Genomic DNA, 13,130 nt, shown 5'->3' with positions numbered 1-13,130 from the left:
TAGAGTACGAAAGCAAGGAAGTTATGCTGAACCTTTATAAAAACACTGGTTAGGCCCCAGCTGGAGTATTGTGTTCAATTCTGGGCATCGCACTTTAGGAAGGATGTCAAGGCCTTGGAGAGGGTGCAGAAGAGATTTACTAGAATGGTACCAGGGATGAGGGACTTCAATTATGTGGAGAGACTGGGGAAGCTGGGGTTGTTCTCCTTAGAGCAGAGAAGGTTAAGAGAAGATCTGATAGAGGTGTTCAAAAACATTTTTTTACACAGCGAATTGTGATCTGGAATGCACTGCCTGAAAGGGTGGTGGAAGCAGATTCAGTAGTAACATTCAAAAGAGAAGTGGACAAATTCTTGAAGAGGAAACAAATTACAAGGCTATGGGGATAGAGCAGGGGAGTGGGATTGATTGGATAGTTCTACCAGAGCGCCGGCAGGATGGGCTGAATGGCCTCCTGTGTTGTAAAATTCTGTGATTCTATCTTCTCTATGCCTACCCTATCAAACCCTTTGATAGTCTTAAAGACCTCTATCATGTCGCACCCCCCCCCCCCCCCCCCCCCCCAAACCTTCCCCTTTCAAGAGAAGAGTCCCAGTCTGTCCAGTCTTTCCTGATGGGCATAACCTCTCCGTTCTGGTTTCATCCTTGTAAATCTAGGCAGGAGTAGGAGATTCAGTTCCAATGGCTAAGTGCAGTGCCAGAATGTCCCAAATTCAATCCATGATCTGTGCTGAGATTGCTCCTCTCATCTGGGGTGGAATTTATAACACTACAATTGGCCTAAGCATCCCTGGACCAGCGAGGGGAAAGCTTGGCGGGCCCTAATTGCTCTCCAGTGACCCCTGCTGGAAAGTGAGCATGGGGGCATCTGATGAGGGTGCGATTGTCTCTGCTACGGTATTCTCAACAGTTGCGTAGCTTGCTGGCACAAATAGAGAATGTGAACTGCCAACGAAAGTCGGTGCTTTCAAGAGTTAACGGGAGAAAACTGGAGAATTAATTTTATAAATAGTATGGCCTCTTCATGTCCATTTACAGTTCACTGTGAACTTTATTTGGGAGAAGATACAGGTCAGGGTTCAGATCGAACAGAACTTGTAAAATTATCATCGTTTTTTTTAAATAAACATTTGGATGTCCAGTGTCTGGTAAATTGAAGCTGTGCATGATGAATATTTCGGACTTCAGTCTTCTGTTACGGTATTTAGAAACTACGAGAAAATTATTGTATTTTTTGTCACTTTATTCCACTGCTGTATAGTTTCTTCCTCCTAACAACAATTTGCATTTATATGGCGCCTTCAAAATAAAAAGAACTTTCCAAGACGATTTACAGGTAGGGGGATAGGAATAGATAAGGAGAATGGACGACAAGCCATGGCGGAAGCTATTGGGGTAGGTGAGCAAAATCTTTGTCAAAATGATGGGATTTTTTTTTGGAGGCGGAGGATTCGTCGGGAGTTCCAGAAAGTAGGGTTGAGGCAACTGAAAACACTGCCGCCATTGGTGGGGTAGGGGTCGGTGAGAATGCCGGACCGGATGTAGAGTAGAGCAGCTTTCAGGGACGGCATGAGTGATGCCATGGAGCGATTTGAAGACAAGGAAGAGGATTTTAAGAGCCTGGGGCCAGTAAGCCCATGTAGGTCAGTGAGGTGGGATAATGGATGTGCCGAATTTAATGTGGGGTAATGTAAAGGCACCTGCAGTTTTTGAACCCAGTTGGAGTTTATTGCGAATGGGAGGCCATTAACAAAATAGTTTAGAGGTGACCAAAGCATGGATAAGGGTTTCACAAATGGGAGGGCCTGGGGTGGGATCCGAGGTGGAAGTAAGTGGTCTTTCGTGATGGGTAGGATATGAAGTTTGAAGCTTGGCTCCGGGTCGAACAGGTTGCCAAGGTTTCACATGGTCTGGTTCAGTCTGAGTTAGTGGCGAGGGAGAGGGATGTAGTCAGTCACAAGGGAACAGAGTCTGTGGCTAAAAATTAAATGTTCAGTTCCCAAGATACTTGCTGTTGATCTAGGCAACAGAAGTGTGAAAGACTAGCTTGAGGAAGTTTTCCCAATGGCTTAGCAAGGTATGGTAGAGCATGATGTGGTTCAGCTATACCTGGTGATGGATGGCCAGGTCAGTTAGCACCTGATGCACTCAATTCTGTCATTTGGAAGTGAAGGTGAGGAGCATAAGAGGAACAACCAGGATGGGAGATAATGATGGATTTGCTGGGACAAGGATGTCACCAAAGGTGGCGGCAAGGGAGATTTCTGGGTCGTAATTAGGAGAGGGAACCCTAGCTGATTTTTCAAACATCCTTGCCCCCAGCATGCTGAGTAAAGGCCTCCTCACTCGGTCCAACAAAGTGCTCAAGGCCGGTGCTCAGAAGAGCACCCCTCGTGCACCAGTGAGTCGTTTCCATTTTTCACTCCAGGCATCTTTATGGCCTTTTGAGTGTGGTTGCAATATGAGGCCCAATACTGTGCTGCAGGCCCGTCTCTACTCGGAAGTGGATTGATACTTTTCACATTTCACGAAAAACTCTTGCAGCACGGTGCTGTTAGGGAGGGAGTTCCAGGATTTTGACCCAGTGACGATGAAGCAATGGTGATATATTGCCAAGTTAGGATGGTGTGTGACTTGGAGGTTATGGTGTTCCCATCTGCCTGCTGCCCTTGTCCTTCCAGGTGGTAGAGGTCGTGGGTTTGGGAGGTTAAAATTACAGGTGGGGGGGTGGGGAAGTTGTCTACTTTTATTCATAGAATCGTAGAAAGTTACAGCACGGAAGGAGGCCATTTCGGCCCATTGTGTCCGCGCCGGCCAACAAAGAGCTATCCAGCCTAATCCCACTTCCCAGCTCTTGGTCCGTAGCCCTGCAGGTTACAGCATCCCAGGTGCACATCCAAGTACTTTTTAAATGTGGTTAGGGTTCCTGCCTCTACCACCCTTTCAGGCAGAGTTCCAGACCCCCACAACCCTCTGGGTGAAGAAATTTCCCCTCAAATCCCCTCTAAACCTTCCACCAATTACTTTAAATCTGTGCCCCCTGGTTTTTGACCCCTCTGCTAAGGGAAATAGGTCCTTTCTATCCACTTTATCTATGCCCCTCATAATTTTATACACCTCAATAAGGTCTCTCCTCAGCCTCCTCTGTTCCAAGGAAAACAGACCCAGTCTATCCAGTCTTTCCTCATAGCTAAGATTCTCTACTCTGGCAACACCCTTGTAAATCTCCTCTGTACCCTCTCTAGTGCAATCACATCTTTCCTGTAATGTGGTGACCAGAACTGCACACACTACTCTAGCTGAGGCCTAACTAGTGTTTTATACAGTTGAAGCATAACCCCCCCTGCTCTTATATTCTATGCCACGGCTAATAAAGGCAAGCATTCCGTATGCCTTCTTAACCACCTTATCTACTTGGCCTGCTACCTTCAGGGATCTGTGGACATGCACTCTTTGTTCGTCTACACTACTGTGTCCTACCATTTAATGTGTATTCCCTTTCCTTGTTAGCCCTCCCCAAATGCACCTCACTTCTGGATTGAATTCCATTCGCCACTGTTCTGCCCACCTGACCAATTTATTGATATCTTCCTGCAGTCTACAGCTTCCTTCTTCAGTATCAACCACACAGCTGATTTTAGAATCATCTGCAAATTTCTTAACCATACCCCCTATATTCAAGTCAAGATCGTTGATATATACCACAAAAAGCAAGGGACCCAGTACTGAGCCCTGCGGAACCCCACTGGAAACAGCCTTCCAGTCACAAAAACACCCATCAACCATTACCCTCTGCTTCCTGTCTCCGAGCCAGTTTTGAATCCAATTTGACACTTTGCCCTGGATCCCATGGGCTTTTAACTTCGTGACCAGTCTGCCATGTGGAACCTTATCAAAAGCCTTGCTAAAGTCCATATACACTACATCAAACGCACTACCCTCCTTGTTACCACCTCAAAAAAATTCAATCAAGTTTGTCAGACACGACCATCCCTTAACAAATCTGTGGTGACTATCCTTGAATAATCCGTGTCTTTCTACATGAAGATTTATCCTGTCCTTCAGAATTCTTTCCAGTAATTTTCGCACCACCGAGGTTAGGCTGACTGGCCTGTAATTACTTGCTCTATCTTTTTCTCCCTTTTTAAACAAGGGTACCACATTAGCAGTCCTCCAGTCCTCTGGCACCACACCTGAAGCCAGAGAGGATTGAAAAATGGTCAGGGCCTCTGCTATTTCCTCTTTTGCTTTGCTTAACAGCCTGGGATACATTTCATCCGGGCCTGGGGATTTATGCACTTTTAAAGCTGCTAAACCCCTTAATACTTCCCCTCTCACTATATTTATTTCATCTAATATTTCACACTCCTCCCCCCGATAGCAATGTCTGCTTCGCCCCTCCTTTGTGAAAACAGACGCAAAGTATTCATTAAGAACCCTACTGGCGTCTCCCGCCTCCACACACACATTACCCTCATGATCTCTAATGGGCCCTACCCTTTCTTTAGTTATCCTCTTACTCTTAATATATTTAGAAAACATCTTTGGGTTTTCCTTGATTTGGAGGTAGGTTACATCCCAGATGCACATAAATTAAATGTTTTAAGTGCTATGAATTTATACAGCACAGCTTTTGTTTTAGTTTAGATGTTTGAGCAAGCTTAAATTTTGCATTGCTAGAAATACTTTTTTTTCCTTAGCTGCAATGATCTGTTCAGCTATTTATCTGTGTGGAGTAAATTTGGCTTTCTTAATTTAACAAGATACAATTGAATCTTGTTTCTAATCCTTCTGTGTTTTAAATCTCTGCAGGTGCACCTCTAGAACAGGCTGCCTACAGCAGCGTGTTTTCTACGGATCAGCATCATCATCTGGTGAACAAGGAGCCTGTTTCCAATAAAGTTACCCCTCTAAATACCTCAGCAGCATCTAATCTACTTCAGCAAGACACTACAGGGAAGAGTGCAGAGTCTGAGAGACTTGGTGGAAATGTCGCACTTAAAAAGGAACAGAAATTATTCAAAAACCATGCAGTTGGAGAAAAAGACTCTGAAGATTGCAAATTAAGGGAAGGGTTGAATTTGGTGCTGTCAAAGGTGGAGGATTGTGTGAAACGGCACGCTTACTCTGACGTACAGGAAGAACTGATTAGAACTGAAATAGTGCCGAGAAACAATAATCTCGTCAGTCAGAAGGTGGAGAGGCCCAAGCTGGCTTCTGAGAAATGTGAAGCCACATATCTGCAAAAGAGTTTAACCGCCGGTGGAAAGCAGAACATGAAAGATCCCAAATCAACGGAAAATCTGCGACTCAAATTAGCAAGCGGCGCAGAAGCTCTTGCCGATCTGCCGAATGGTGGCGGTGTTCAACAGAGGAACCCTGCTGTGCTTGTCGCTCACCCCGAGACGAGGCATCAGTTCGGGCCAGTGTCGGCGTACATGCACTACCTGGGTTGTAATCCCGAGAACCTGCCGTCCGGTCATTCGTTTCTCCCGCACGCCCCCCATCTTATGGTGGCTCATCCGATGCAGGGGCAGGCCTCTCATTTTTACCAGCATCCAACACAACAGCAGCAAATCTCCTCCCAAATGAGCAGTCTTGGCTATCACCCACAGCAGTCGATTCAGCCTGCCGTAATGCCTGATCGGGGCTACCTTGCTGGGCAGCCTGGCTTGTATAGCCAATTACCGCTCATGTTCTTAAGCGAAGGCAGCGGGCAATCGCAGGCAAGTCTAAGGGACCGGGCTGATGCATTTTCTGAGCAACTAATAGCAGAAAGAGATGAATGCAAATCTTTGCAAGAAGCTTCAGTAAAGAAGCAGAAAAATGAGGTGGAAGAGCAGAGAGTTGTGGCTTCCAAGATGGAGAGCAATGGTGAAAAGGCTAATAAACATGGCAGACAGCAAGACTGTTTCGATCTTGATGGCCAAAACACAACTAAAAGGCAAAAGGTTACTCACACGGCTGCTGCAGCTTATAATACTAGTCAAATGACCAGTGGAATTTATTCACATCAAATTCCACACCCTGCACTTTATGCTAATGCCCCATCCCATAATGTACAGAGACTTCCTTATGGCCAGCCGTACAATCCACAACTGCTGCGCGTGCATTCAGTGATCACTTCAACTTCCAACCACATGATACCCCATCAAGTGATGAATCACGGTCCCATCGGAATGCAATTGTTCAGTCAATCAGAGGCGAAACCCAGCCCGTACCCTGGAACTGTAATTGTACAGAGACCACAGTTCAGTACAAGTGGGGATCTCTACATGATGAGAAAGTGAGTATGATTTATGATTTCTTTGAGCTATAATATTGAACATTATTGTAATAGTGCTGAAGGCTTTGGAGAGGGTACAGAGGAGATTTACTAGAATGGTTCCAGGGATGAGGGATTAGTTAGTGGATAGACTAGAGAAGCTGGGGTTGTTCTCCTTGGAGCAGAGGAGGCTATCGGGAGATTTGGTAGAGGTGTTTAAAATCATGAAGGGTTTAGATAGAGTAAATAAAGCGAAACTGCTTCCAGTGGCTGAAGTCTCGATAACCAGAGGGCACAGATTGAAGGTGATCAGCGACAGAACCAAAACCAGAGGCAACATAAGGAAAAACATTTTTACACAACGAGTGGTTAGGATTTGGAATGCACTGCCTGATACGATGGTGGAAACAGAGTCAATAGTAGCCTTCAAAAGGGAATTGGATAAATACTTGAAGGAGAAAAAATTGCAGAGATCTGGGGAAAGAGCGGGGGAGCGGGACCAACTGGATCACTCTTGGAAAGAGCCAGCACAGACTCGGTGGGCCGAATGGTCGCCTGTGCTGTACTATTCTATGGAGAATGGAGTATCTTCACGGGCGTAGTTTCTTGAAAATAAATGTCACGTCAATAATTGATTTTATTTGTAAAGAACTTTTATTTTGCTGACTCTCAATTAAGAATGTTGCACAAGGTTCTGCAAAAATCATTTGATTTAGTCTTGCTGGTAACGTCATCTTATTACCATTGTGCTACACGCGATTCTGTTTGTGCTTTTATTGTTGTGACCTAACCTTTCGTACGGGGCCTTCAATTTGTTTTCCATCAAAGTTGTCAGGAAATTCCGCTTTAACCCCACCCAAATTTACCCACAGACATGCAATATAAATGACACTGTCCTATACTGTGGAACGATGAGAAACTTGTGTTCTTGAAGAAAATAACAGAACCAGTTATTTTTAATCCCCCACCAGCTTTGATTGTCTTCAGCAGTGCTCGACGGTTCAGAGTCGTCCGTCTCAAGTGCTCCCTATATTGTGTGCCATTGCTCTCAGTTGAGGTTTCTCTAATGTTGTTGTTCAGCCATTCACGAGGAGACACCCAAGATTGACGAGCTGCCTTGCCCCTCGGATGCTCACTCTCTCACTCTCGCTCTCCATATAGGAAGCACCTAATTGCCATCTCCAGACATATTATGTTACGCTGTAGATAGTCAATGTTGGAGACCAATGTCCTACACTGCATGGTGTAGCAGGTTAATCTACCAGGAAGTCAACATTAACAACTGTACCAGTTGAACTCCAGCCCACATCCCCGGGTATCCAGTCTACTGTACTGAATGGGCCGGCCAGCTTCCCCAGTAATGTAGTAAGAATGAGAGAAGGGAGTTGGGTTCATCCAGCTCTTCAACTACAATCTGGCTTCTCAACGTGTGCGCCAGAAAGATTACATTGCTACCCTGGAAATAGAGAAACTTTACCTGTCAACTCAGTCGTCTACTATTAATTCATAGAATCATAGAATAGTACAGCACAGAAGGGGGCCATTCGGCCCATCGAGTGCCGGCTCTTTCGAAGAGCAATCCAGTTAGTCCCACTCCCCCGCTCTTTCCCCATATCCCTGCAATTTTTCTCTCCAGGTATTTATCCAATTCCCTTTTGAAGGCTGCTATTGACTGTAACCACCACCCTATCGGGCAGTGCATTCCAAATCCTAACCACTCGTTGCGTAAAAAGGTTTTTCCTCACGTCCCCTCTAGCTTATGTCGTTCTTTGCTCCAAAGAACATTTGAACTATCCATTAGTTGGAATGAAGTAATTTAAATAAACCAGCACAAGAGGTGGGGGGGGGTTTTTGGCACCATTTCAATTTGAATTCACTGATGATTCAAGTGAAGAGGAGTAAACTATATTGCCGTATTCAGAATCCTGTGCGAGCGAATATAGTGGAATTAGTGGAATTTTTTGATAGAAAAGTCTCCCAGGCTATAGTTTGGACACGTACAGAGTGAACTGCTCGGTATGTGGTTGAGTAAGTTTCGTGCCTTATTGGATATAAAATGGAAATGCCACATTTCACTGCAGCGCTATTTCTCCCATTTGGCCCCTGTATAATTAGACCATAAGCACATGTTCTCCTGTGGTTGTGACTCGGGTGCGTTGTTTTGTAAGGGTGATACCATGCACGACTGTATTATTCTGCTGCTAACGGCCAGCTGTGTGTAACCTTAACCTTGCCTGTTCCTTTTAAAGCAACAAGTTCTGATTGTTGTTACATCCTGGTGTCCCTTGGAGGATAGATGCTTACGGGGATTCCCTGATTCCTGGCTATTCCAAGGCATTTGCTGTTGGGAAGTTTACAGATGGAAATGATTGGCTCTTGCTCTCTCATTTTAATTTATTATTTTCTGTGTGACACAGAAATGTGTCCAGTATGACACTTTCAGACACACGCTCGAAGCAATATATAATATACACTGTCACTTGGCTTTAAATTTAATTTGGGTGAGGGGAAGAAATATTACAACAATCCTCAAGTGGAGTGATTTTGATATAAGTTCATTAAGATTCATAGATCAAATATTTATATTCACTGATTGTAAGCAAACACACAGAAATACTGAAACCCATTGAAATGATAGTGCAGAATGAGTTCATTCTGTCACAGCACCTGTGCTGGTGCTTGTTAACTGGAGTAATTTACTCTAACCCCGCGCCCTTGCTTTGTCCCCATATTCTTTGCAAATATAACCAAAGTATTGTTCAAGATGAAAGAAAGTGGCATGCATAGTTTGTCTTTAGTGCTGCCTGGCCTGCTGAGTATTTCCAGCATTTTCTGTTATTTCAGATTTCCAGCATCTGCAGTATTTTGCTATTTTGTCTTTAGTGCTGTTTGTAAAGAAGTTGAAAAAAATAATTGCAACAAGCTATTCTGTTGTTTGTTTAGCCTGCTGCCTGATTATCCAGTCCTCAAACAGATGGGGAGAAGGGACCCTGATGCAATGCCACAGCCTCAAGATAAAACCGCACCCCCTCTTTGTATGAACCAGGTACGTTTCAGATTTTTCTTGCAGTTCAACCTTGTCAGAATCATTTGTTCTAAGAATTAATAGAATGTTACAGTGCAGAAACAGGCCATCCAGTCTGCACCAGTGTTTCTCTCCATACGAGACACCTCGCCTAATCCCGTGTCAGCCTGACTCGGTGGCAGCGCTCACTTCTCCGTCAGAAGGCTGTGGGTTCAAGCCTCACTACCAGAGTTGACCACATAATCAAGACTGACACTTCAGTGCAGCACGAAGAGCGTGCTGCATTGCCAGAGTTGCTGTCTTTTGGATGAGACATTAAACCGAGATCCTGCCTGCTGTTCGGGTGGAGGTAAAAGATTCTGTGGCAGTATTTTAAGAGGAGGTGGGGGTGGGGGCGAGGCAGGTCTGCTGGTGTTCCTGGCCAACATTTATCTCTTAATCTATACCACCAAGACAGATTAACTGCTCATTTTATGATGCTGCCTACATAACAACAGTGACTGCACATATTTCAAAATAAATTACTTGAAAAGTAATTCATTGGCTGTGAAACACTTTGGGACATCGTGTTGATGTGAAAGACACTAAAAATGCAAGTTCATTCATTCTTTCACACTTTCTCTAACATGAATATAACACAGCGAGTACATAAAATCCTATTATCTCGCAACTGCTAGATCTGTTACTTAAAAGAGAATTCTACCGAAGGTAGCACAATGTGTTGGAGCACCAATATATGAGCCAATCGGTTCTGTACCAGAGCTTCCCCTGCCCATTGAGATCCTGATCTGGTCCCTATTGCTGCAGGGAAGCCTAGGATGGAGGAGAAAATAATAGCTGAGAGTCTCCTAACCCTCAGTCACTCATGCTGATCAATTAGCAGCTTTGGCATAGGTGGGGGCAAATGGCCTCCACACAGTCATGGATACCATCTGGACACAAGGATGGGGGGTGAAAGAACCTGCAAGAAAAACGGGAGTCATAATCTCATGGAGCATATTTAACTTTTTAACTCATATATTTTCAAGATATTTAACAGTTGCCCAAATAACCTGCTTTGAATTTTTAATGCTAATTATAAGGTTGAAAGAGGTGGGGGAGAATATGGAACCCATGGAATATTTGTTATGTCCGGTTGCAACCAATGTTCCCTTAAATTTTTTGTGTGGTGCGTGGCCCCCTTAATGGGCTGCACGGCCCATTCAAATTTCCCCCGCATAAGCAGTTTTTCCTATTGTAAAGCCGGCAAACCGCCTGCACGGGACCTCCAGCTTAATGGGAACATTGGTTGCAACGAATCTTTTACAATAACCAGAATTAGGGAAGTTAACAGTCCCTCTTCTCTCCACTTTCCTTTGCCATTCTTACCCATGTATTAGGAGGCACATGAGCAGATTGGGGTGACTCCTATTGATTTCTCATCTATTTGTGCAGCTATGTCTGACCTCTGTGATGTTGCACTAAGGCAGTCCAGATTAAACGCAGGGCGAGTGATGGTCACGTAAGCTGGGGTGCCACTGAGCTGTTAATTTTAGACCTGTACCAACATGGTTGCTGTCTCAAATTTACACTGATGGACAGTGATACTTGGTGGCCCAGAAACTACTACAAGAGTAATGTATAACCTGTCACGTAATGTTAGGTGACTCCCCATTGTTTTCAATCTGTCATATTGGCCCAGAAATTCGGGTCGGAGGCTTCCCGCGGGTGCAAGCCCCCGACCTGCACTTACCTAGCGCGCCGGCCATTGAGCTGTGGGCCCGCGTGGGATTCCGATCCTGGGCCTCCTCCAACTGCCGGCGCGCAGTGCTTGCGTATCCCAGGGGCGCAGTTAATTCGAAGCGTCCCCTGGGATCACGTGGGCCATGGAGAGCCAATGGTAGCAGGGAATGCTTCATTCATAAATTTGACAGGAAGAGCTGTCAAACCTATAAATACTATAAGCCCCAAAACATAATTAAAACTTCAAATAAATTTTTTTCAAATCACATTTTTAAAATAACTGTAAATTACATGAAATAACTATTTTAAACAATTTAAATTTTTGAAAAAAATAATTACATTTTCTAACGGGGCTAAAAATAAACTTACCTTTCTTTAAAGTATTTAAAAATAATAAACCTGTGGGGGGGGAAATGTTTTAATTTTAATTAATTCGCCACTTACCTTGTTAAAAGCAGGCCTTGCGCCTGCTTTTTAAAAGTGTAACTGTTGGAGACCTGCACAAAAAAAAAAAAAAGTTCGATGCGCACGCGCAGCCTCTCCGGCGCACGCGTTCCACCTGTCAACCCTTTCTTTCAGGGGAACGGAAGTTCCAGTTTCCCGTGCATGCACGGAACCGGCACTTTCGTTGGACCTACGCGTACTCACCCGTGGAGACCCGAATTTCTGGGCCTAAAGTTTCATTTGCAGTGCCACCTACTGATGCCGTGCTTTTGGAATCTTGAGCCCACTCACCAACTTAATATACAATAGATAGATAGTTAAGCCAAACTTTCTACCCAGGTAGTTTAATAAACTATATAATATAAAATAATCATCTGGGTAAAGCAATGTTGACACTGTAATGTTTTAAGCATTCTATTAATATTAGATGTCTTTCATGTGAAACTATTTTTCAGTGATTTTTGTCTATTATTTACAAAATATTTAATATCCACTAAATACATTTAATGTGAATTTTTTTCTCTCTCTTTTCCCCCTTTCCCCACAGCCCTGAACAAACATCTTGGCACCACAAGTGGATGTGGCTCAGGAAGCTCATTTTAAAGCACTGAAACTACTGTAGTAGTATTACAGCTGATTAACTGTGAATTGTAGCCAAGGACCATTTCTGTAGTGGGAGCTTAAACTCAGGTTTATATAGTGTGAATAGAGAATTTTCAATAATAAGAATTTGAAATAAAGTTAACAGTTTGTTACACATTTATTTTGACCTGAAAATGTTTTGTAAACTGCCTTAAAGAGACTATGTATAAATTGTATATAAAGGTTGCATCACCTTGCTTGCAAAACTTGTGAAAATCATGAGAGAAAAATAACCACAACTCTTAATTTATTAATTGTATACGCTGTTCATTCCGACTGTTAAAGGTGTGGTTGCCACTGGAAAGCAAAATGAGGATAAAGGTGTGTTTAAACGCCCTGTGATGTTGGCAAACAGCTGCTAAACTGTGACATATTAGATTTTTTTTCTCTTGTGTTTACTTTAGTATATGGATTCAGGAAAGGTTTACAATTCGTGTTGTATTCACTGTACTTTATTACTTTGTCTGCTGTGAAGCTGCATTTGGAATGCTTTTTTGCAGAGAAGACCTTTTGAAAAGGTGGCCTTTCTTTCTCAGTTTGCCTAGCTAGGACTATTAATGGATTGTAGAGGTATATGAATTCTATTTTGTTATTTATGTATTAAATGTTTAAAAAAAAAAAAATTTGATCTGAGGAGTACACACAGCTAATGTCAAAAACCAGATGTTTTGTAATCTTTAGTGTAGAGTACTGCTGTCTGTCTCTGTACCAGCTGCACTGTGTTTAAATTGCTCTTCTCAGGAATAAATAAAACTATTTGTGTATTCCACCTGTTATACAACATGGATTTTAAACACAAATCCTTCACTGTAAAGAACTGAGGTATGATCGAGATTTATTTCTGTGAGGGAAATATTGTTCGTTCCGCTTTGTCAACATAAGAATTAGGAGCAGGGGTCGGCTGTTCGGCCCCTCGAGCCTGCTCTGCCATTCAATAAGATCATGGCTGATCTTTGACCTCAACTCCACTTTCCTGCCCTATCCCCCTATCCCTTGATTTCCCCTAGAGTCCAAAAATCTATCTATCCCCTG

General features: G+C 43.6%; 1 protein-coding gene across 2 annotated transcripts in view; it reads left to right on the top strand.

Annotated features, from left to right (window-relative positions):
- The window catches only part of LOC147107141 (uncharacterized), a 79,414-nt gene extending 66,499 nt beyond the window's left edge, over window positions 1-12,915 (top strand). For both annotated transcript variants that reach the window (XM_086008252.1, XM_086008253.1), the window contains exons 17-19: window positions 4,813-6,286; window positions 9,209-9,311; window positions 12,004-12,915. In XM_086008252.1, coding sequence (XP_085864378.1) covers window positions 4,813-6,286; window positions 9,209-9,311; window positions 12,004-12,009 — 1,583 coding nt within the window. In that variant the 3' untranslated portion in view covers window positions 12,010-12,915. The remainder of the gene's footprint in view (window positions 1-4,812; window positions 6,287-9,208; window positions 9,312-12,003) is intronic.
- The last annotated feature ends 215 nt before the right edge of the window (window positions 12,916-13,130 follow it).

This window comes from Somniosus microcephalus, chromosome 15 (assembly GCF_052327205.1).
Source record: "Somniosus microcephalus isolate GS21.2 chromosome 15, FLI_Smic_1.0, whole genome shotgun sequence".
NCBI classification, from domain to species: Eukaryota; Metazoa; Chordata; class Chondrichthyes; order Squaliformes; family Somniosidae; genus Somniosus; species Somniosus microcephalus.
Note: the sequence above shows the minus strand (reverse complement) of the source record. Positions and strands in the feature narration are given on the sequence as shown.